General features: G+C 43.9%; 1 protein-coding gene across 1 annotated transcript in view; it reads left to right on the plus strand.

Annotated features, from left to right (window-relative positions):
• The window catches only part of SLAMF1 (signaling lymphocytic activation molecule family member 1), a 41,914-nt gene extending 20,746 nt beyond the window's left edge, over positions 1–21,168 (plus strand). Inside the window, exons 4-7 of the mRNA XM_081113321.1 lie at positions 5,304–5,402; positions 10,826–10,899; positions 18,787–18,879; positions 20,491–21,168. Coding sequence (XP_080969447.1) covers positions 5,304–5,402; positions 10,826–10,899; positions 18,787–18,879; positions 20,491–20,541 — 317 coding nt within the window. The 3' untranslated portion in view covers positions 20,542–21,168. The remainder of the gene's footprint in view (positions 1–5,303; positions 5,403–10,825; positions 10,900–18,786; positions 18,880–20,490) is intronic.
• The last annotated feature ends 3,814 nt before the right edge of the window (positions 21,169–24,982 follow it).

Here is a 24,982-nt window from a genome sequence, read left to right on the forward strand (position 1 = left end):
GTGATTGAAACTTCGTGGCCCATGCTCAGAAGTCGATATTTTGTGGAAGAGCCACACTCAAGGGGCCAAAGAGCTGCATGTGGCCTGCGAGCCGCTGTTTGCCGACCACTGGTAGGGTTTTGGTTTTGGTTTTGGTTTGGAGTGTGTGTGTATGTGTGTAAGCAGATGAAAGCACCCAGAATAGCTTGGACTAGAGCATATGGAGCTGCAGAAGTAAAGACTTGGAACCACAAGGAAATTTTTGCCAGAAATAACAGAAACTTTGGGAAACCTGACCACAAGCCATAAAAATAGCATTTTGTCTGTCTTCACCCAAGTTCCTGAGGGCATAGAGCCCCTGGCATTTAGTTTCCATATAAATATCATAATTAGGTAGTCGTGTCAAATAGATGAACGCCAAGTGAAAACATACCTGGGCCTGCTGGCCAGATCAGGAATGGAAGGCATCAGCAAACACCTGGGTGGGGCTGAAGCACCTCTGGATGTCAGTAAAGGAACCTCTGACTTGAAATCAAACCTCCCTCCTTGTTCTTCAATCAACCAGCAAGAAGTTCCTGAGGACCTACTAGTATATGTGCCAAGTGCTGAGAGAGCTACATAAGCCCTCAAGTTTGGGGACCTAGATTTAATACACTTCAGACTTAATGGACAAAATTTTCCAGGCTGTGTGCCTTGTATGAAAAGCCACACCCTGTTAATTTTAAAATGCTTTTATTTTTTTTTTTTTTTTTTTTTTTTTATATATTTTATTGATTTTTTACAGAGAGGAAGGGAGAGAGATAGAGAGTTAGAAACATCGATGAGAGAGAAACATCGACCAGCTGCCTCCTGCATATCCCCCACTGGGGATATGCCCGCAACCCAGGTACATGCCCCCGACCGGAATCGAACCCGGGACCCTTCAGTCCGCAGGCCGACGCTCCATCCACTGAGCCAAACCGGTCTCGGCTAAAATGCTTTTAACCAAGATTTGCTTATAATGAAATTACAGGGTTTGTTTTTAATTAATTCAGTTATTTTTAACAAATTTTTGTGAATAGGCCATATGTCAGAAAAAAACACTGTAATCATTACACCAACAGAAAGACATGTGACATATCTACAGCTATCGGCTACCTATTTACACCCAAGAGTCACGTCTCATGAACAACGTTCGTTGAATGCTCAGCACAGGATCACACCGCATCCACCAGGGAACTGGTTCTGCTGTCGGCGGCATGACTTTCTGCAGCAGTTTTAACGCTGCCGGCAGCTGTGCCCACGTGCACTAAGCCACACTCCAGCCTGTGCATTTGTTTACTTGGGTGAGTGGTGAGTGCACGCATTTACCAGACCTATTCAGTATAAATTTAAAATGACAGTAATACATATAGGAAACTCTTCTGTGAAATTCAACTTCTCATACAGACTTAATTTTAATCACACAAATGTGTCTACATAAGGAAAAATAGGTAAATTAACTAATTTGTCAATTTTTTAATATATGCATTTGGAAAACCTGCTTCATTATACAACAGACTTTCAGCTTTAACGGACACCCCCACACCCAAATTAGTCCATTATGTCGAGGTTTCACTCTAAAGAGATGGTCTCTGGCCTCCAAGAACCTAGCAGCTAGTTGGGGAATTGAGGCTAGTGGAAGAGTTCCCACTTATCACCACACGCTGCATCCCAGTCATTGCCCTGGGTTTATCAGAAGAAGTCTGTGTCGTTTGCAGATGAGGAAAGTGAGGCCCCGGAGGTGTGAGCAGCCTATCTGGGCCCCAGAGCTAGGAAGTGCTAGACCTAGACTTTGAATTCAGCTGTCTGGCTCCAACTGCCTTCACTGCAAATGATCTCCACAGCAAAGATAATGTCACAGCTCAGGTTCTAAGATGCATGACATAAACCCAGGTGCTGCAGAGTTCCAGGAAAAGGGGAAAATGAGAGGCAGAATGGTCAGGAAATGGGACACAGAGGCAGTAAGATTGGCCTGGAAGTCAAGGCGGGGCGGGCCAGGTAGAGAGCTGAAGGTACAGCCGGGGAAGAGGAGGGAAAAGGGCGCTGTGGGGTAGGAATGGGCAGGTGTTGGTTAGAAGATGGTGAAGGGATGAGTTGGCACCTCAGAGTGCTTTTGCCTCATGAGGTCTCCCAGGCATTCCAGCTTGCTGCTGCTAAAACACAAACCATAACTCTCATCCAGCTCTGCCATCAACTTTTTTTAAAATATATATTTTTATTGATTTCAGAGAGAAAGGGAGAGGTAGAGATAAAAACATCAGTGATGAGAGAGAATCATTGATTGGCTGTCTCCTGCACGGCCCCTACTGGGGACTGAGCCTGTAACCCAGGCATGTGCCCTTGACCGGGAATCGAACCATGACATCCTGGTTCATAGGTCAATGCTCAGCCACGGAGCCACAACAACCAAGCTGCCATGAACTTCTTCTGTGACTCTAGGTACACTTGTCTGAGTTTCAGTTTTCTCAACACCAAATTAGGGGATCGGATGAGATAAGCATGATAGTTCTTTTAAAGTTAAAAAAAATGTCTGTGGTTCTGTACCTTAAATACTTCAGCAGATTCATATCACTTCGTATCTAAAGACTAAGAGAAAAATGAAGACTTATGAAATCTCTCTCAGGACTATGGCCAGGTTGCCTCTCACATCTGGCTAGACTGGCAGAAGCTGGTCATTTGTGTCATAGGACAAGGGTAGCAGATAACTTTTATCCTCCTAAGACCCTGAAAAACAAAGAGAGGAGTGGACTGGTGAGGGGTTTGGGGGACTGGGTGAAAGAGGTGAAGGGATTAAGAGATACAAATTGGCAGTTACGAACTAGTCATAGGGATGCAAAGTATGGGATAGGGAATATAGTCACTAATCCTATGTCATAAAAGGCTAATATGCAAATTGTCCCTCAACCGGGAGTTCTACTGGGAGTTCGACCAGGGGGCGGGGCTGGCTGGCCAACCGCCCAAGGACCCTCCCCCAAGCCAGCCCGGCCCTGTCTGAGGTAACACTTTATAAAGTATGTGACCATCTAACCATGATGCACACCTGAAACCAATAGAAAATAGTATTGAAAGTAAACTAATTTACATTTTTTTAAATTTAGAAATCCAAAAAAAAAAAGAAGAAGCAGAAGAAGAAGAAAGAGCAGGCTAGAATATTATGTCCCCAGGGCCTCAGTAATATGCCCCAGTCATTGTTAGTTCACAGGAGTAGGTGGGGGGCAGAGCTGTCAGCAGCGGCCCCAGGAGAAAGGCTCAGTTGACAGGTGTTTTGTCATCCGCTGTTTTCTGGTTTTAGGGGCACCACTTTGTTTGTTTTATTTATTTTTATCTCAAATGAAATTTGAGAGAAAAAATGATTTCAATGAAATTAACTATAGTTTTAGAAGGTCCCCAAATATGTGAGGGAAGTAGTCTCAAAACAGGAAGGGCTACTATAACAATTCGCTGGTCAGTTCCGTGGGCTCAGGGGGCATGATGCTGCATAGGCTGCTGCCTCTGCTTCTTATCATAGGATTGAGGAGGTTGCTCCACAGGTCCCTGGTGTTGGCAACATAAGCCCTGAATAATCAATCTCCTACTCATTCATACACACACACACACACACACACACACACACACACACACACACCCCTGCATGCACAGAGGGTTCTCAGCAGCCGTAAGCCATTCAGAGCAGTCCTTCAGAGTAGAGCCGCTCACAGAGCAACTCCAGCCTCAGGAGTGAGTCCACGCTCAAATTTCATGCTTTACATAAAGTCGGGCATCTTACTGCAGCTCTCTGTTTGTTCCCTAGCTTTTTCATCAAGTCATATGACTGTGCTGAAGTTGGTATTTAGAAGGGTTAAAACATATTTAATTTGGGGAAGGGAATCTATAATCAAGATGTTTTCAAAGCCAGTTCAATGAGATGCCTTGGGAGGACTTGATGTCTGAAAGGCCTAGGAAGAAAAAGAGAATCTTTTCAAAACCAGGAGGCAACTTTGGGTTAGCTGTCAGGTGGAAGAGCCACTCGGATCTCAGTGGAATGCCTTTCCTCAGCTCACTGCGACTTCAGTCTGTATCTTTAATCAACTCTTAGACATCTGAGTTGTTCATTTGTTACCTAACTATTCCTTCCTTTCGACTTCTTCCCAACAAATTCATCACAGGTTCAACAACAGGCTTATTCCACAGTCATCCTGAGAAGTTGCCCTTCCACGTTAATGTTAACACCTGGTAGCACACTACTTAGAACCTTAACACTATTACTTCATGTAGCAGCCCAGTGCTTCAAGTCGACTCCCACTGTTCATTACCTTGGTGTCACCTACCCACGTCCATAGATCTCTCTGACTCTCCAAGAGATCTAGCTTCAGTATGCTGCCATGTATCTACTCCTGGACCAAGCTCTAGTTCTTAAGGATCTCTACACCTGCTTTCTTATCCACAAGATGCGAGTAATGACAGTCCCTACCTCGTAGGATTGTTGTGGGGATTAAATACATTAATAACAGATGATGTACTGAAAGAAATGCCTGGCCTGTTGTCAATGCTCAGAATCTTCTGTTATCTTATTGAGCTAAATGTCTTGTTTACTTAGGCAACGGGCCTCAATCGCTATTTTCCAAAATGCTGCTTCCGGTTCAGAAGGATTTGATGACATGGGTAAAGGAGGAAAGACAATAAAAATTGGCTCTGTGATTTTGGACCTGGGTGATTGGCACTCTAGAGCAAGTATTAAACATGGGAATGATGGAGAGGAAAAATACTTGCTTTCCTTTTAGTTCAGGTCTAGTGGGTTCAATGCAGTTATTTGCATGGACGGACAATAAAAGCACTAGTATGTTTCTTTTTAAATAACAAATGTAGGTCTTTGTTCCTCTCAGCGTTCTCACGAGAATGGTGTGGGAGTATGGGGACAGCACGTGGAGCCGCCATGTCTCTTTACCAAAATGGATACAGCCACATTCGAGATTTTAAAATAGAGAAACTGGGCAGAAAGGTTGACTGAAGAGAAATGAAGATAAGTTTGATTTTAGACATGGGGTGTGGCATTTAAAGTAAAAATAACGCATTTGAATAGAAAAGAAAAATCTTTGCAGAAATCAGGACTATGAAAGCCAAATATGGTAAGAAAAATGAGGAGGAGAAAACCGATGTGGAACTCTCCCGTGGTCTAAAGCTGGTCTCTAACACGCAGAAAACAGATGTCTTCCTTGAGAGAAAAGGTAGAAAGAGACAGGAGGCGCTGTTCATCCTCCCCTATCTGTGTAGGGCGTTCTCACACGCACCGTGCATTTGAGATTGCCTTTTGCCTTTTCTTTCAGTTCCAGGACAATGGGGACTGTATGCTGGGCTGGCTTTAGGGGGCGTCATTGGTGTCATCATGATTCTCCAAGTGGCAATACTTCTATTCAGAAGAAGAGGTAGGTGTCTAATAATGAGATGCTTATCAGAGTCTCTGTGGTAAGCAGGGGACCTCTCACCACAAGCACAAACTTGCTCTTTTCGATTTAGCTTTCCTCAGGGAGTACCTTTGCGAAAACACTGAGCAAACATATCCTGGGACCTTGTTCAGTTCAGTCTAATTCAAAATGTCTCAATCCCCTACACCAGTGGTCGGCAAACTCATTAGTCAACAGAGCCAAATATCAACAGTACAACGACTGAAATTTCTTTTGAGAGACAAATTTTTGAAACTTAGACTATATAGGTAGGTACATTGTTATTAACTTAATTAGGGTACTCCTAGGCTGGCCTTTGCTAAAAACATCCTCAATCTGATTGAGGTACGTTCGCTGAGGTTGACCCCTTCCAACTCTCCCATCCACACTCGTCTTGTATACTTGTTTCGTCTATTTCCTTTCATTCATCCTCTCTATATGTCCAAACCATCTCAACATACCTTTCTCAATCCTCGACACTACACCTTCTTTCACTCCACAACATTCCCTAAAATTAACTTAATAAACTTTTGTCACCCGCCCGCGATTTGCGGACACGACTAGCACTAACCACTGCACATGAGACTGCTGGCTGACTGGCTCACTCAACTCCTGCATGAATCGCGCGCCTCCCCCGCACTGCATACCCCGCAGCCCGCCTGCTCCGCGTCTCCCGTCACCCGACCAACCGACCGACACCCCCCACTTCTTCTAATGCCACTTCTTGGAAATAGACTCGCCCAGGCCGAAAACCGACTTCTGCGCATGGGCCACAAAGTTTCAATCGCACTGTACATGAGCGCCCACACGTGGTATTTTGTGGAAGAGCCACACTCTAGGGGCCAAAGAGCCGCATGTGGCTTGCGAGCCGCAGTTTGCTGACCACTGCCCTATACTAGCCTATGGGGATAAAAAGAGACATGAGCTTTAGGTATCTAACATGGGAGACATTATACACAGTTTTAATTCAATGTGACTAATACTGCTGAAGGGGTACTGACCAGAGTTTTCATTGGAGCAGAACTCAGAGGACTCTTGGATCTCATTCAAGAAAAGTTGCAATTATTGACCAATAACAGGACATTATGATACATTTTTGTGCAAGGGTCGAAATCTTGCTATAATTTCTCGCTATTCCTATGATATCCCTCTGAGAGAAGCAGGGTAACTGTTTCTATGTGACTTAGCAATGGGCTAACAGAGGCATAGAGAGGCCAGGTGACTTGTCCAAGGCCACCCAGCTGGTTGGCAAAGAAATGAGAACTGTAACTATGTCTTCCAGCCACCAGGGTGCATTCCCCTGGGAAGGCCCACAGGTCATCAGAAAACAGCAGAGGGATCACTCTTTACTAAGACTTTCGCACAAATCCTGACTCACCTTGGGAAAGTGTGCAATTTGTGAGGGTGCTTGAAGCCAAACTAAGGAATACAGAAAGTCATCCAGGATAGACTAAAACCATCAAGGCCCAATGATTTCCTTGCAGTTTAAGTGCCTAGAAGTAGTTTCTCCTGCCTTTTCCTCCAAACTGTCCCATGATTCTGTGTCTCAAGGCCGTGTGCTCCCCTCCACCACACTTTCCTCACCCACCCACACGAGGGCCCCCAACCCCGCATGGGGAGGAGAGAACATATCTTCATGTCATCAAGCTGACGGCTGAGCTCATTGCAAGCAGATCTATCTTACCCACATGTAACCTTTTCGGAAAAGCCCTTACCTCAGCACTCTGATGTTGGTTTTGCTTATATAAGAAAATCTAGATCACAGCACAGCCACCTACTTTTCTCATTTCCTCCATCTAAGAGTTCGCTGGGGAGGAGGTGGAGGGAGGGGTGATTCAGACAGAACTCAAGAGGACAAGCCGATGAGCATGGGGCAGGGCAACCACACTTGGCTTGGATAATAAGGAAAGAGTGAGATACCATGGTTGAGAAAACAAATTAACACACCCACGTTAAGCTCATTAGTGGGAGGTGCTAGGAGTCTCAGCCACATTTTTTCATCAGCTACATCCTACTCCTCATATAGTTGTGCTCTGAAGGGACTAGTACTCTTCATCCCACGACAATTTCCTACCACCAGCCCCAACACACACATCCGTCCTCATAGCCAGTCACCATGTGTTCCTTGTCAGTCAGGAGCACAAAAGCCCTGTTTCAAACCTGTGGGGGAAACCCGATCTTAATATCTGTCCCCTCCAAAGACTCTGCTCAAGAGATCCTGTTGGCAGTTTCTAAAGCTGCCATCTGCCAAATGCAGCTGGACTCCGAAGGTTTCCCAATGGACTCTGGCAACTTCATATCCAGAATACACTGATTGAGAACATGGGCTTTGACGTTCGACAGACGTGCATTTGAATGCAGGTGTTGCCACTGACCAAACAAATGACTTAACCTCCCCTCTGGAAAATGAGAATAATATTATGTACTTCATGTTCTTGTTGTGGGGATGCATGAGCTCATACACAGAAATCATAGGATACAGCGGCTTCTGTGGATAGATGTCAGAGAGATAGATGATAGATAGATAGATAGATAGATAGATAGATAGATAGATAGATGATGGACAGACATAGCTCTTAATGTAGTGAAGTCTTATGGCCAGCAGAGGGCAGCACAGGAAGCACCTGGGAACAGTACCTTGTTTTAAAGATTTAAAGTACTTGAAGTCATGGTAGCTTTATGCTTCAGGTGAGAGCTGAAAAGGACATTAGACAGTCTACATCTTCATTTTAAAGGCATGGTAACAGAAGAGACCCAGTTAGCTGACATGTTTTGGTCAATGCCACACAGCTGACGCGGGCTAGAATGTAGATGCCCTAATGCTAAGGCCTTTTCCATGAGAGCCGAAGGCTTCACTGATTGGAGCAGAGTCAAGCTGACACTTGCTCTTACCCTGGAACAAAATAGGAGACTACATGATCTTGGTCCCGTGGTCTTTTTGAGAAGCAACGTTCAACCTTACTTTTTCCATCTGACCATGTAGGACTGTCCCCCACAACTCTACATTTCAGCCTGAGCTGACCTGTAAGTCTGAAAGGCCTTGAAAACTGGGGTCCGTTCTTTATTTGTTCTCCTGCAGCACCTAGGACAGTGCTAGGCGGGCACTTCTAACTTTGCAAACATTCATAGACTTGAACTGAAAGGATATATTACAGAGAACTAACTTGCAACTCTTCTGTTACTTCCTCTGATCACCTCAACCCCATCCTCCATTCTACATGCATGTGCTCATGCACCTGCACATGCACACACACACACACACACACACACACACACACACACACACGGTCCTCAGCCACTATCAACTCTGACCCAAAAAGTGAAGCTGGAACCACCAAGCACTCCATGCCCATGCCCACCCGAGAAAATCAGACATTGACATTCCTTTAATTCTTTGAGCTTCTCCAGTGGCTGCCCATCATTTCCTCCCCAAGGATCACACCCTCTTTCTCTTCCACAGAAAAGTATACCTTTCCTCAGTGGAATTCCCTCAGAGACATGCTCCTAGCTTTTTAAGACAATAAATTCATTGGTGTTCAAACAAGGGTGCCCTAAAAAATAACTGGGCCCTAAAGACTTTGTGTCATTTCCTCTGGGTCAGGTCTCCATAGCCTCTGCCAAATAGGCCTCCATCTTTTCATGTGTTACTTTCCCTCCATCCCTCTCACTGCTACACGATGCATGCAAAGAATGCCATGAAACATTAGAAAGGATGAGGGAGGTGGGAAAGATCCTCAACACATTGTAAGTGAAAAGGTTAAGAGAAGTGCGTATGGAATGACCCCATTTGCATACAAAATACCTATGTAACTACAGCAAATGTCCAGGACTGCACTGTCTCATATGGTAGTCACTAGCCACGTGTGGCTTTTTAAATTTAAATTAATTAGAATAGAATTGAATTTATAATTCAGTCCTTGAAAACTGGGGTCCGTTCTTTATTTGTTCTCCTACAGCACCTAGGACAGTGCTGGGCGGGCACTTCTCACTTTGCAAACATCATAGATTTGAACTGAAAGGATATATTACAGTTAACCGCAGTTCAAATGCTCCATGGCCACCTGTGGCTACCTATTAGGCTGCGTACATGAAACATTTCCATCAGCACAGGAAATTCTATTGCACAGAGCTGGTCTGGAAGGATAGAAATCAAACTGTTAAAAGCAATTATTTCTGAGAATGAAATTGCACAGCTGAATGGGGTAGAGGGATATCATTTTTATTCTACACAATTTTTTAAATATTTTTATTGATTTCAGGGAGGAAAGGAGAAGAAGAGAGAGAGAGATAGGAACATCAACGATGAGAGAGAATCATTGACCAGCTGCCTCCCGCATGCCCCCTCCTGGGGATCGACCCTACAACCGGGCATGTGCCCTGACTGGGATCCACCTGTGACCTCCTTCCTGGTTTATAGGTCGACATTCAACCACTGAGCCACGCCGGCAGGCTTACTCTATACAATTTTTACTTTTGTAACGAGAATGGATTATTTCTATAATTTTAAAAAGTTGTAAATTGGTTAAAAACTAAAATGTTTTGCAACATTACTTTCCAGAAAGCCTGGACTCTGAACAAAATTTCCTGTTGGTAGGCAATAGAACAGCCGTGGGCAAACTACGGCCCACGGGCCGGATCCGGCCCGTTTGAAATGAATAAAACTAAAAAAAAAAAAAAAAAAAAAAAAAAGACCGTACCCTTTTATGTAATGATGTTTACTTTGAATTTATATTAGTTCACACACACTCCATCCATGCTGTTGTTCCGGCCCTCCGGTCCAGTTTAAGAACCCATTGTGGCCCTCGAGTCAAAAAGTTTGCCCACCCCTATAATAGAATGACATTATAATTTTATTTTCTAAGGACTCTCAGGAGCACTATCCTTCCTATAGTCCCTCCCCTTCACATGCACATCAAGTCCCACTGGAACAGGGAGGCAAGGAAGCTGTGAGTGAAGCAGAAGGTTCTGAGCTGAAGAATACAAGAATAAAAGGCATCAATAACCCACTCTGCCCTTTAAAAACTTAGGATCCTATTGAAAAACCAGATACATCAAAAGATAAAGATTAAAATAATTTATGACACTTAACGTGAATTGGAAATTTACTATTTGCCAGGCACTATTCTAAACACTTCACAAGTCATGTCTCATGTTTTCATCGCAACAGCCCTGTGAGGCAGCTGTTTCAACCCATTTCACAGACAGGAAAATAGGCCCAGGGCGTTCCAGTAACTAACCTAATGCCATATGACAGATGTCCTGGGGGGGGGGGGGCGGGGGTTCATGCTGGGGAGTCGTGCTTTGTTCCCATGGTGCTCTTAGGGAACACTGGTACACAATTTAGGGGGGGCGGGGGTTCATGCTGGGGACCAAAGGGAGATAACTCTATGGTTTCTTTTCTCCAGGTAAGACAGACCATTACGAGCCAACAGTGGAAGAAAAAAGCCTTACTATCTACGCCCAAGTCCAGAAATCAGGTGTAAGTTCCATACTTTCTCTTTCTGGCGTGTTTCCTACGGCTTCCTGCCAGTTCGCCATGCATTTCTGACGTTCACGGTCCTCTGTGGGTTCTGAAGCAGGGGAAGTTAAGGGAGCAGAAGTCAAGAGCTGAAAAGATATTAGCTTCAGTGTCAGATGGGACTATTTGTTAGCGAAATAACAGAAAATACCGGGTAATCTTCTGGTCATCTGTTTCTTCACAGGAAAAAAAAAGGGAAGTTAGAAAGACATGCCGTGTGACTCCTTCCAGCTCGCACGCATTCTAGGAGCCTACCGCCCCAGGTTATGAAACTCTCTCCTTCTCTAGGGAAAAAGGTGCAGGTTTAGGAAGGCAATTGTGCGACAGGTTGGACTGGTCCGCCTTTAGAAGTTTGCGAAGTGCCACAGTGCCAAGGAAGGGAGAGCTCGAGGATTCTGGCTCGACAGTGGTGAAGAGATGGACGATGGTACATAGGCTGAAAATGAAAGAAAGCAAAATTGTGATGGTTGGACTGAGACAGCAGAGAGGGATGAAGGAATTAGAGTTATGATGACATTGAGCAGGTGTTAAGAGGAGGATTACAGGGATTGTGATTAGCTATTATGATATTCTAGTTTTTCAGACATGAAAACAATTCTAGGTGATAAGCCAGTATCTGGCCATTCCAATTCTGGAGTAAGGGATATAAAGGCAAAGAGATCTTTGATTAGTACGTTGGGAAATAGCATCCGATGACAATAAATGCAGTTCTGATAACCAGAGGTGAACTTTGGGGCAAAGCTCTTGTTTCTGCTGTCCTCTGGTGGCCCGGAGGGTTTATTACACAGCCCATGACAACCACTGAGAACCCTCCTCCATTTAAATATATTAGAGTCCCAAGAGCAACCTCCACTCCTGCATTTATACATTTAGGTAACCAGGTTCAGCTTTATCATGGTACCTTCCCTATCTATTCCATGCAGTAAGCACCCCTCTTTTTACTGTATAAACCATGGCATAGATACCAAAAGTGCGCAGTGTATGTGTCCGCTCAGTGAGTTACCCATCTTAATATCTAGGAAAGCAAATCGTCCTACCTTGTTTTTCTTTAAGAGTTTCTGACCATTTGTATGTATTTTAGAATCAGCTTCTCAAGTATCACAAAAAGGGGAAAAAATCCTACCAGGATTGCATTGAATCTACAGATCTGTTTGAGGAGAAATTATATCCTGCAGTATCGAGTCTCCCTAATACCATAAAACTATTACTCAGATAAAGGAACAGAACATTGGCGGCAACCCCCGGCCCTCCTGGTGCTTCTCCCAATCACTAACTTCTCACTCCTCCCCTGAGATAGCACTATCCTGGCTTCTAAAACTATAATTTCGTTTTCTCTCTTTTTCTCTTGATTTTATGAAAATGGAATCCTACAGTATCTTTCCTCTTGTTTGATTTCTTTTGCTCAATATTACCTTTACGATATTCATACATGTCTTTGAGCTTAGATATAATACATTCATTTTCCTTGTTTTATAGATGTCAATGCATGACTATACTAGTTATTTATCCATTGACTATTGATGAACATTTGGACTATTTCCAGTGTGAGGCTACTATAAAAATGGCACTATGAACACTCATACATATGCCTCTCTCTTGGTAGACATGTGCACATATTTTTGTATGGTATACACCTAGAAGTAGAATTGCTGAATCATAGAGTATGCATATCTTCAAATTTACTAGATAAGGCCAAACTTTTTTCAAAGTGGGTGTAACAACTTACTTTTCTATCAAATACGTTGAGCAGATATTAAGAGGGAGGCTAAAGGGAGTATGATTAGCTATAATGATATTAGTAGAGGCCCAGTGCATGGATTTGTGCATGGGTGGGGTCGCTCAGCCTGGCCTGCAGGGATCAGGCTGAAACCAGCTCTCCGACATCCCCAGAGGGGTCCTGGATTGCTAGAGGGCACAGGCCAGGCCAAGAGACCCTACTGGTGCATGATCAGGGCAGGGAGGGAGGGCTCCAGTGCCACCTTCATCATAGACCAAGGGCCATATATGTGTGAATCTATTTTGAGGTTGTCTATTCTGCTCCATTGGTCTATTTGTTTATACTTGCACAAGTCCTGCACCATCTTTACAAAATCTGTGATTACTGATTTATCCTAAGTTTGAGATCTGGTAAAATGATTTTTTTCACTTGTTCTTCTGCAAGAGCTCTTGGCTATTTTAGGTCTTTTTCAGTTTTTTTACTATTTATTTTATTTTATTTTTTAGTTGAATTTATTGGCGTGGCATTGGTTCACAAAGTCATACAGGTTTCAAGCTCAATAAAACATCATCCGCACACTGCATCGTGCACCCACTGCCCCAAGCAAAGTCTTATTTCTTCCCCATTTCCCCTGCCCTTTGCCTACCTCCACCTACCCCACAACCCCTTTCACTCTGGCTATCACCACGCTGTTGTCTGTGTCTATATATTTTTTTTAATTCAGTTTGTTGAGTTCCACCTAAGAATCCTGCTGGAATTTTAATTAGTACTCCATTGATCAATTTGAGGAGACCAAACATATTTATAGAGCTAAGTCATTAAATGAAAAAGATGATATAGACTTTTCTTTATTTCAGTCTTGATTTCTGTGAGTGGTGTTTTATAATTTTTTTGCATGAGAGTAGTTGTACATTCTTCCTAATCTGTTATTTGGCATTTGAGCATTTAATGGTTTGGGATACTATCAGCAATGTTATCTTTCAAAAAATTTTTAGTTTCTATTTATTACTGATATATAGGAATACAATTAATTTTTATATATTAACCTTATATTTGCAACATTGCTAAATCATTTATAAACTGCAGACATTTACCTATAGATGATTTTGGAACTTTTTTCTGTACACAATTGTGCCACCTATAAAAAAATTATAGTTTTTATTTTTCATTTTCAATTCACATAACTTTCTTTTTCTTGCCCTGTTTTATTGGCTGAGACATCCCACACAATGCTAAATGGAAGTGATAACAATGGTATCCTTGCCTGGTCCCAAACTCAAAAGAAAAATGTTCAATATCTTACCATATATCTTACCATTAAATATGATTTTTGCTGAACATTGTTTATAACTGTCTTTTTATCTGATTAAGAATATTCTCTTCACCCTGGCTAGTGTTCTCAGTGGTTAGAGTATCAGCCACAAACTGAAGGGTCTCTGGTTCGATTCCCAGTCAAAGGCACATACCTGGGTTGCAACTTTGAGTCCTGGCCCCAATCGGGGCATGTGCAGGAGGCAACCAATCTGTGTCTTTCTTACATCGATGTCTCTCTCTCTCTCTCTCTCTCTCTCTCTCTCTCTCCTCCCTTCCTCACTCCCATGCTCCACTCTCTCTAAAATCAATGGAAAAGATATCTTCTGGTGAGGATTATCAACAACACAAAAGAATTTCTCTTCAAACTATGTAAAAAATTATATAGTAAGTCAAGCACTTATTTAAGACCAATCTATGTACATTTGCTATTTTAAATATTAGCAATACTTAAAATGTATAAAAATGTTGCCCATGAGAGAGAAATATTATCCATGTGCTTAAATTTAAAATAGGGAATTGAATAGTCTTACGTTTACAAGTGTGGGAACATGAAAGACATGAAGAAATAATCACATTGACATTTCAAATTAAAAGTCTAAGTGAAGTTGTTAGACAATTGAATACTCTGAAGAGAATGAAGCACTGAAAAGTTCTCAATGTAGTTTAAAATCTTTGAAGAGTATAATTTCCCAGAAATTATTAAAATTTGTTTGAATAAAATAAGATTTATAAGCCTGGACTTTCTTTCTTAAGGAGGCATTTGGATTTAACTTGACTACATTGAATATTAATTTTAAAATTAATACAAACTAAAAAATAAGAACAAAAAATATTCTCTTCTAATCCTGGTCTGCTAAGACATTTTATCAAGAATTAACTGATGTTGAATTTTATCAACACTCTGCACCTGTTGATATAATCTTATGATTTTGAAAAATTTATCTTTTGTATGTATCTACTGAACTACACCCATTTGCAAAGATTAAACCAACTTTGTATTCCTGGAATAGAAGCAATTTAGTCTGGTCTTTTTTGCCAGATTTTATTTGCTAATACTTTCGGATTTTTTTCTGTTTATGTTTCTGAATGAAATTGGTCTGCGTTTTTTTTTCTTTCTTGTAATGGTTTTGTTATCAAAAAGTATGCTAACCTCACAAAATAAGCTAGGATGTGTTGGTTTCCTAGTGCTACTATAGTAACTACAAACTTGGTGACTTAAAACAACGAAAATGTATTCTCTAACAGTTCTGAAGGCCTGAAGTCCAACAGGAAGGGGTCAGTGGGCCTGGCTCCAGCTGAGGCCTTGGGGGAGAGTCTTTCCTTGCTTCTTCCAGCTTCTGGTGGCTCTGGGGTCTCCCCGGCATTTGTTGGCTTATAGCTGCATCGCTCCAATTTCTGCATGCATCTTCACAGAACTTTCCTCTCTCTGTCTCTCTGTGGCTTCTCCTTTTCTGTCTCTTGTGAGGATACTTATCACTGGATTTAAGACCTACTCTAATCCCGCATGACCTCATTTGGAAATTATTACCGTAACTATATCTACAGAGACCCTATTCCAAATAAGGTCGCATTTGAGATTCTGGGTGAACCTATTTTGGGGAAGCAGGCCACAATTCAACTCATTACAGGATGTATGTCCTTGTTATTCTTTGGAAATGTTTGGGAACAATTTAAATATTTGGCAGGATTCAGGGGTGAAGCCAGGGGTTTCTTTGAGAAGATATTTAGATTATATTATTTAATTTGCCTATTAGATTAGTAATTAAACAAATTTTTTTCTATCTTTTATTGGTTACCCTAGAAATAAGGAAATGCATCCTTGACTGATCAAAGTCTAACTGTATTTCCTTCCTGGGCAATACTTTAACTTCACCTTTATTTTTTTTTAACTCCATCTTTAAGTTCATCTCTTGATTTATGTTCCTTTTTGGTCATTGTTTTAATGTCATATATGTTTTCAACATACAAGACAATTATTATTGTTTTCAATATGCATTTAGACTTACCCACATCTTTATAGGTTTTTTTTCACATTTACAATACCTATGTGATATTCTATAAAGATTGTGATAACATGGACAATTATCCACATTTACTAATATTTCCTTTGTTCTTCTTTCTAATGGCTATTTAATATCCTCATAAAGGCTATAATAACATAGAAAACTCTTTACCAAATAAATGTCTGCTGTCTGCTAGGGGCTCTTATAGGTCTTATCAGGGCTAGCACCTTGCACAGTTCCAGGGGAAAGCATTCATAAAGAATGTGGGTATAATGCGCATTATTTTTGCAAATAATGGAGCTTCTTGCAAATAATGCTTCCTGGAGTTGTGCCCTAACTGAAGGCTTCAAGATGCAAAAAGGTACTAAGTATTACACCCATGTTTAAAAGAATCCCCTAAGCCTAGATAAAAATCCTGGAGAGAAATATAACAACCTGCTAACCACGCTGTGTTAAAGTGATGAAACTATGTGTGTTTCCACTATACTTTTCTCTTCTTCCTAAACGTTCTAATGAGATGTGAAAAGCGACGTTCTTTGCCTTCTCCCCATGCCCCTAAGTCAGGTGATAGAAGCGTCCCCCAGGCCGTCAGACAGGCAGGGGTTGCTTCTGTTGATCAAGGTCTCTTAAATCGTTTTACATTCTTCTTGTGCAACTCATTATTGCAAGTAATTCTTCCTTAAATTCAAAATTTCTCCAAAATACAGCATCTACAAATTGTATGGGATCTTGGAAGTCATCTATTTGAACCAGGCAATTACTGTTTGAATTGCTTTCTACAACATTACTTTCAAAGTGTTGGCTATCTTCTTTTTACTAAAATATAGTCTCAGACCAAGCATTAGCAGCATCACCTGGGACCTTATTAGAAATGCAGAATCCCAGGCCCCACCCCAGGCCTTCTGAAATAGAATGAGCCTCCTAAGAAAATCCCTACCTAGCCAGTTTGGCTCAGTGGATAGAGCATCAGCCTGCGGACTGCAGGGTCCCAGGTTCCATTTTGGTCAAAGGCACATGCCTGGGTTGTGGGCTCGATCCCCCATTGGGGGCGGGCAGGAAGCAGCCAATCAATGATTCTCTCTCATCATTGATATTTCTATCTCTCTCTCCCTCTCCCTTCCTCTCTGAAATCAATAAAAAAAAAAGAAAGAAAATCCCCAGGTAAATCATAGGTACATTGAAGTATGAGAAGCCCTGAGCCACCCGGGCATTTTCAATGCAATTGCCTCCCAATGCAATTCATCCCACATTTGAGCACCTTTCATTTTAGAAAAATCTTTATTACATTGCACAAAAGATTTCCCTAAAATTCCAACCTGGGTTTAAACCTGAAGGACTCTACATGACAAACCCAATTTCTCTTCTACATGGCAGCTCATCAAAACACATGAAGAGAAAGATCATGTTCTACCTGCAACCTTTTCTCCTTCAGGAACCTTTTCCAGTTCCTTACCTCTCCCCCAAGGTGATGAGATTCTAAGTTCTCTCCCGTTAGAAACCATGTGCTTCAGTTTCGAAACTTGCTCTATATCAGGAAAAGTGGAGAGTAGTTGCCCTAACTGGTTTGGCTCAGCGGATAGAGCGTCAGCCTGCGGACTCAAGGGTCCCAGGTTCGATTCCGGTCAAGGGCATGTACCTTGGTTGCTGGCACATCCCCAGTGGGGAGTGTGCAGGAGGCAGCTGATGGGTGCTTCTCTTTGATCGATGTTTCTAACTATCCCTCTCCCTTCCTCTCCGTAAAAAATCAATAAAATATTTTTTTTAAAAAAAAAGTGGAGAGTAGCATTAGTCTACACCAGAGTACCCTACATCCTTGCTGAACGGGTGACTTCCCTGGCATAAAATATGTCATCTCCATCTTATAGGATTGTGGTTACAATGTACCCTCCCACTGACTTCATCCTGGTATTGTAGATTGTAATTCATTCAAAGTGACACCAGCACTGTTTTGTGGGGAATGCAAAGAAATATAGCCGATTTCTCAAGGAATTGGCCATCTATTTGGAGAAACAATGTTTAAATATGAGTGTGTTAAATTCAGCATACAGTTAAGTGACATAGTGTGTGGAGTAGATTTTAAATAACCGAGGAATTTAGGTAAAGGAGAGGTCATTTTAAGTTGGGCGACCAAAGGAGAAGGGTCTGATGGACAAGTCCTTGGGGGTTTCCTGGCTTCAGTGCTTCTTGCATTGTACACATCAGGAAAGTACTAACCCGTTCTGGGCTTTGGCTTGTTCATCTGTGAAATGTGAGTGACAACTGTATGTAGTATACAGAGTGGTTGTGAGACAAATGAAAAGACATGTGAAGAACTTGATAAACTTTAACACACGTGTACGTGGTTATTATTAAGTTCCATATTTCATACAGGAAGCAGAAGTAGGGAAAAGGCGTGTTAGAGTGTGGGGATGGCATGAAGTCTGCGTGTAGTGGGTGATATGAGCCAGGCTCAAATACCATGAGGCGGCCTTCTCTTCAGGTGTCCCAGAGAGGGCCACACCGACCTTGGCTCGCTGTAAGGAAGGCCTTTCGCACATCTGGGAAGCACAAACGATGCGTTAGGCTGGCGCATGAGGTTGTGAGCGCTGAGATGTCACTGTGGAGTGCAGACAAAGCCCCAAGATTTGAGTTCCAGGGAATTTGGGGGAGAATTTCCACCTGGGAAGGAGGCTGGACCAAATTATTCTCAGGAGTTTTCTAACTCAAAGCTCTTTGATTCTGTGCTTCTCAGTGGGGAATAACTCCATGATGACTCCATGGATGAGAAATAACTTTGCATTCAGCTAACTTCCTGCTTTATTTGCTTCTCTCTAGTCTGTTCAGAAGAAACCTAATCCCCTGCCAGCTCAGGACCCCTGCACCACCATTTACGTGGCTGCCACGGAGCCTGTCCCAGAGCCTGTTCAGGTGAGGATCTCTGCAGAGAGGGAGTCGGAGGAGAGGAAGGGGTGGGACGCCTGCAGAGCTGAAATGAAACAGAGGCCTGCAATGGAAAAGCAGGTCCTCATAAGAGGGTAGCAAGGAGCGGTTGCGGCCTTGGTTGCAGGGCTTCCGGGAACCCCTCCTGGCCGCTGCTCACGTGGGTCACAGCTTCCTCTGCTCCCTAGTGTTTCTCAGGATCCGCTGTATCTTTGATAAAAAATAAAGATTCCTGGAGTTTTCCAGCCAGGATTCGGTTCCATCAGAATGCCTATGGCAAGCGACCAGGCAGCTACACATCTAAAAACAACATCCCCCGGGGATCCAGACGCACTTTTAAGTTTGGGGATTGCGCCCTAGCCAGTGTGGCTCAGTGGATAGAGCGTCGTCCTGCGGACTGAAGGGTCCCAGGTTCGATTCTGGCCAAGGGCACATGCCCGGGTTGAGGGCTCGATCCCCAGTGGGGGGCGTGCAGGAGGCAGGTGATCAATGATTCTCTCTCATCATTGATGTTTCTATCTCTCTCTACCACTTCCTTCCTCTCTGAAATCAATAAAGGAATATTTTTTTTTTTTAAAGTTTGGGGATTGTGGTTTAAGTCCAGGAGTCCTCAAGTCCAGCTGCGTAACAGAACCATCTGTCAAATGCCTGTGTCTGGGCTCCGTCCCGCCCTATTTAATCAGAATATTTAGGGCCTGAGCGCTGCGTCCACATGGAACCCAGAACAGAATGTGACGCACAGCCCAGAATGAGCCTCACCCATGCTACCCCGTCGCAAAATCCGCCTGGGATTCGTTTCACTGGACAGCAAGCTCTCCTTTTCCTAAATGGACAGAAATCAGTTCTGGGCTGAAACCTTGGCTCTGGCTGTGCTCTATTAGATAAAGCAGTTCAGGAGACGGTGAGGGTAAAAGGCCACAGGCATGCCTACCTGTACCCCTCTTCTCCGAAGCTCTCACTGTACACAGGCTCTGGCTTCAAAATCTTTGCAAAATCATGTAAATTTATCATGAAGTTCCCTGGGGAAAGAAAAACAGTGTATTTCACATTTCCTAGAAAAACCTCCTGATTCTTCCCATTTCTGTCCCTTTCTTTCTCGGACGCTTGAATCTCCTCTCTCTGTACAAGGCCTTTGCCCCAAACCCTCACCTCCTCCCCCTGCGTCTCCCCTGCCTGAACCACTAACTCTTTGTAAAACTCAGGAATTTGGAATTCTCTTAGTTTCTCCAAACTGTGCCCCATGAGAGCAAGACAAATGGTTTCCTTCTCCTTCTAGGTCAGGAGAAGGGAAGAGAGCAAGGAGGGGAGGGTGCCGGGTTCTGGCCCTCAGATCCCCGGGACGGGTCTCCCGGTCTCCTGAGGGCAGGCGTCCGCTTGGAAAGAGCCCTGGTCCATCTTGCGGGCGGGACAGGCAGCTGGGGCTGAGTGCCACCTCCAACAGCGGTGCCTGACCTTGACAGACAGGCCCTGCCTGAGCCAGTCTCTGTGCTACAAGATTTCTGAGGCCCCTCCCTTTTCCTAAGCAGGGCTGTTTCTCTTCGTTCCTGTGAAGCTAGAGCCGGTCCCCCCACTCACAGACGCCCTCTGCTTTGCCCCCAGGAGCCGAGCTCCATCACTGTCTACGCCAGTGTGACACTGCCAGAGAGCTGACACCACACACCCGGCGAAGGGACTGGCGGAAGGAGGCCGGAGGAGCCAAAAGAAACACTGAACTTGGCCCCAGGCCTCAAGGTCTTACGATACTCTACACACCTGCACTCCTCGGATCAGCTACCTGGGGATGCTGCTTCCACACCCACCCGTGACAGGGACAAGCAAGGAAGTTTTCCGCGCACTTAGTCCGCTCTGCAGGGCACAGGCCCAGGACAGGTTTCCGTGTCTGTGGCGCAGCAGACAGACTGATAATGCAAATCCTCGAGTCTTGCTCTTCGCTGGGAGTGGATAAGGAAAGCCAAGGGCAGAAAGCCCACAGATAGAGCTCGGAGCTCAGGCGCTGGCCAGCAGCAGAGCCCGGAACCGGTTCCACTCTGGCTGCCTGCTCTTGGTTCTGGGAGCTGCTCCGGTCACCAGGCAGGCCTGCTCCAGGCTCTGTGCCTCAGGTCCTCTCTCTGGATGGGCAAGAAGGATGAGTTCTTTATTCTATGTAAAACACTGTGACAAAAGAAGCTAAAGAGTCAATAAACTGGCAACATGGCTTTGAGGTCTCCGGAGCTTTGAATAATGGAATGAAAATCATCTAAGATTCTTAAAAAGCATAGTTTTAAGAATGTGCAAACGGTGGGTGCTCAGATTTAAAGAAACTGTGGCGAGTATTTGGTGATGCTGTTACAAAGGAATTTGCGGTCACCAGAACTTATTTTAGGGTGATTTTTCACTTCCCCAAATTATTTTTAAATTCTAGTTCTCTGTTTGCTCCATTGAGCAACAAATCTGGAGCTTCAGCTAAGGCTTGTCAACCTTATTCTGAACTCGTTTTACGTCCGCGCCCTCACATCACCAGAGCCTCTAGCAGGAACTTCCTAACCCCTTACACTGAATCTATCCTGAAGTAGAAAATTAACATATTTCAGCCCCACAGTTTCAAGGAATTGAATGCTTAATAAATTGCAGGCTGCAGACAGAGAGCTTCTTTCATTAAGTCCTGTTTTCTTCCTATTCTCTTGCTTTCAGACATTCCTTCCTCAACGGAAGCCCTTCCTCTTTCCGACGGGCACTTGTATGACACTAAGAAAGCACCTGCTGTCTTCCAGCCATGTCACGAGGGTCCCAACGTCCCGGCTCAGAACGCTGAGGTCCTTGTCACCTTGTACCGCCTCTGTTCAGTCCATTCGGACGTTAGTTCTGTTGCTCGGTGTAGCTCATTCCCCCGTAGCGATTTTGGTAATAGAGTTCTTAGCTGTGGTCAACAGAAACTGGTCTGGATTTTGTTTTAATATATTTTTATTAATTTCAGAGAGGAACAGAGAGGGAGAGAGAGAGAGAGAAACATCAATGATGAGAGAGAATCACCGATTGGCTGCCTCCCGGGCACGTGCCCTTGACCGGAATCAAACCCGGAACCTTTCAGTCCGCAGGCCGACGCTCTACCCACTGAGCAAAACCGACTAGGGCTGGATTTTATTTCATTTTTTTAATGTAGACAAGGATTCTACTGAAAAGATATCGCAGGGGCTTCTGTAAAAACCATGCTTTGAAAAGGAGCAGGAAGCAGGAAGACATCGGCTGTGGCCAGAGCCACAGCCCAAATCACAAACCCAGCTCAGGGATGGCAATGCTGAGCACCAGTTGGGCTCCACCAACCCCTCCCTACCTCCTACCTCCGCTGGATTGGAAACTCCTTCTGCTGTTGGCACTGGCTGAACCACAGTGACTGCTCCAGGGTCCTTATTCATCTCGCCACCTCTATTTTCTAATCCAGAGTCTGAGCCCGAGTGGCCAATCACAGGCCACTCTCCCATGTTCTACTCCCAGGGAGGCTGGGAGTTGAATACCTGCCATTTTCTCCTTGTACAGTCATAGGTGGGATTTGCCTCTTATGAGTCAGCAAATTCCCCAAACATAAGCAGTGGAATTCAATGCGGGACGGGCAAAAACAAACAAAAAAAGTGTTCACGACATCACCTTTGTCTAACCTCGGACTGTCTGAGCAATCTCTCCTTTACACCTCAGGTTGTCCCAGCAGGTTCGTTTTCAGCACTTGGCTTTTTCCTGCGGCTAAATTCTACGCTGGAAGGGCAGGAGCAAAGGGGGAAAGGAGAGGCTAATCCCTCAGAGTTTCCTGTCTCAGATCAACACCTCACTGGGGGGAGGGGCCGTGTCTTGGAGTCTTTGTGCCACCCTTCCAATGACTGGGAAAGCAGACACCCCACCGTGTCCCCCAAAGGCGAGCTGGAGCGTTCCTTTTCCTTGGGCTTAAAAAATAAAAGTAAAACTGATACTTCAGAGTCTGATTTCCCCGTGTTTCTTCTCTAATGTTGTTTTCTGAATAAGCACATCTGAATTCTGGAGAACTCAGGGGGAAAAGTCTCATTTTTCATCTGAAGGGACTGCTGTTCTGCAGTGCAACCTTGCACGAGCTCAAGCCTCTTGAAGGACACTTTCTCTAGTTAAATAACCCGGATGTGATTGGTAAAGGGTGAAACGCTGACTGAGAAACCACCCATTACAGTAAGTGACTTCTCTTCCTGCAGTTCTTGTTTCCACCTCCAGGAAAGGAAGAAAATACAGACAGTTCATCCAGGAAATTGTACTCGTGTCTTGTGATGCCGACAGGATTCATGACCCAGTAGTATGGCCAGACGTGCCGCATGGCCCTGTGTCTCTGTCGCTGTAGTGATGTAATACTGGAGGTGGCTGCTTTGACTGGATGAGCGGTGAGATGGTCCCTTCCCTAGGGGATGTGCCCTCCACACCAAAGTCAGGAGCCCCCTTCCACATGAGAAGAGAACTGTGTTGAAAGGATTGTTTAACTTCTGTCACTGCCAGAGCAATTGCCTTTCCCAGACTTCTCCAATTCCCCCTGTGGAGCAATGCAGAGCAGGTTTCTCAGCTGCAGCAGTGTGGACATTTTGGTCCAGATAATTGTTTTCATGGTTGCCCCATGCATCGCATGATGTCTAGCAGATGCCAGTAGCACATCCCCTGTCCCTGATCAAGACAATCAAAAATGTCTCCAGCCCTTACCGGTTTGACTCAGTGGATAGAGCGTTGGCCTGCGGACTCAAGGATCCCAGGTTCGATTCCGGTCAAGGGCATGTACCTTGGTTGCGGGCACATCCCTAGTAGGAGATGTGCAGGAGGCAGCTGATCGATGTTTCTCTCTCATCAACATTTCTAACTCTCTATCCTTCTTCCTTCCTCTCTGTAAAAAATCAATAAAATATATATATATATATATATATATATATATATATATATATATTAAAAAAATGTCTCCAGCCATTGCCAAATGTTTCCTGGTGGGGAAAATCTTCCCACCGACTGAGAATCTCGAATCTAAAACCATACTGACTGCCTAGTGATCTTTGTGTAGACTAACTATTCTTCTATATACCAACAAGTAGAGCTCTCAAACATCACATTTTTTAAAAATACATATTTTTTTATTGATTCCAGAGAGGAAGGATGGGAGAGAGAGAGAGAAACATCAATGATGAGAGAGAATCACTGATCGGCTGCCTCCTGCACGCCCCACACTGGGGGATCAATCCCACAACCCGGGCATGTGCTCTGACCGGGAATCAAGCCATGACTTCTTGTTTTATAGGTCAACGCTCAACCACTGAGCCACACCTGCCGGGCCAAAAATAACATTTTTTAAATCCACACCCGAGGATATGTTTAGAGAGAGGAAGGGGAAAGGGAGAGAGAAAGAGACATAGATATGAGAGAGACGGTGTTCCAACCAACTGAGCCACCTGGACAGGGCCAAAAATCACATTTTGAAAGCGGCCACCTGGTCACGTAAGCATGGCTTACACCTGCCAATATTCCCAAGGTTATCTAAATATTAGGGTTGCCAGATAACTTTTTAAAAATATTGATGTCCAAACCCTGCCTCAAACCCAAATGAAATCTTGGTTGAGATCTATACAGAACCACCAACTTAGAGGCCCACCCCTTTCTCTAACTCCCTGGTTAAGCATCCTACAAGCCTCCCCTCAAATTCTCTCCCACAGCAGTTATGCACGTTCCATTGTGAAAAAGTTCCAAGGGGAAAGTTATCGCACATTCTTCACAGAGAGGATTTTGTGAAGAATTCCATACAGCAAGCACAAGAGGGAGCTGTGGCAATGCTACAGTCCACCCCCCACATCCATCCACAACACCACTTCTCTTGCATCTAAAAGATGAGAACTTAGTCACAGACTTGCTGAAACTGCCTGGATTCTCGTTAGTCTACAACAATTACAGACTGGTAGGAGAGTGGAACCCTCCCCTTAGACATAAGGAAACCTAGTGTGGGCTGATGACAGATTCTAATCAAAGTTAACTGCAGTAAGTTTATTTCACAGAAGATGCCTAGTTCTACTCAATGTTTCACTCATTCAACAAATAGTTATCACGTTCCTACTAAGCGTCAGAGTGTGCC

This window comes from Myotis nattereri, assembly GCF_964212035.1.
Source record: "Myotis nattereri genome assembly, chromosome: 18".
NCBI lineage: Eukaryota > Metazoa > Chordata > Mammalia > Chiroptera > Vespertilionidae > Myotis > Myotis nattereri.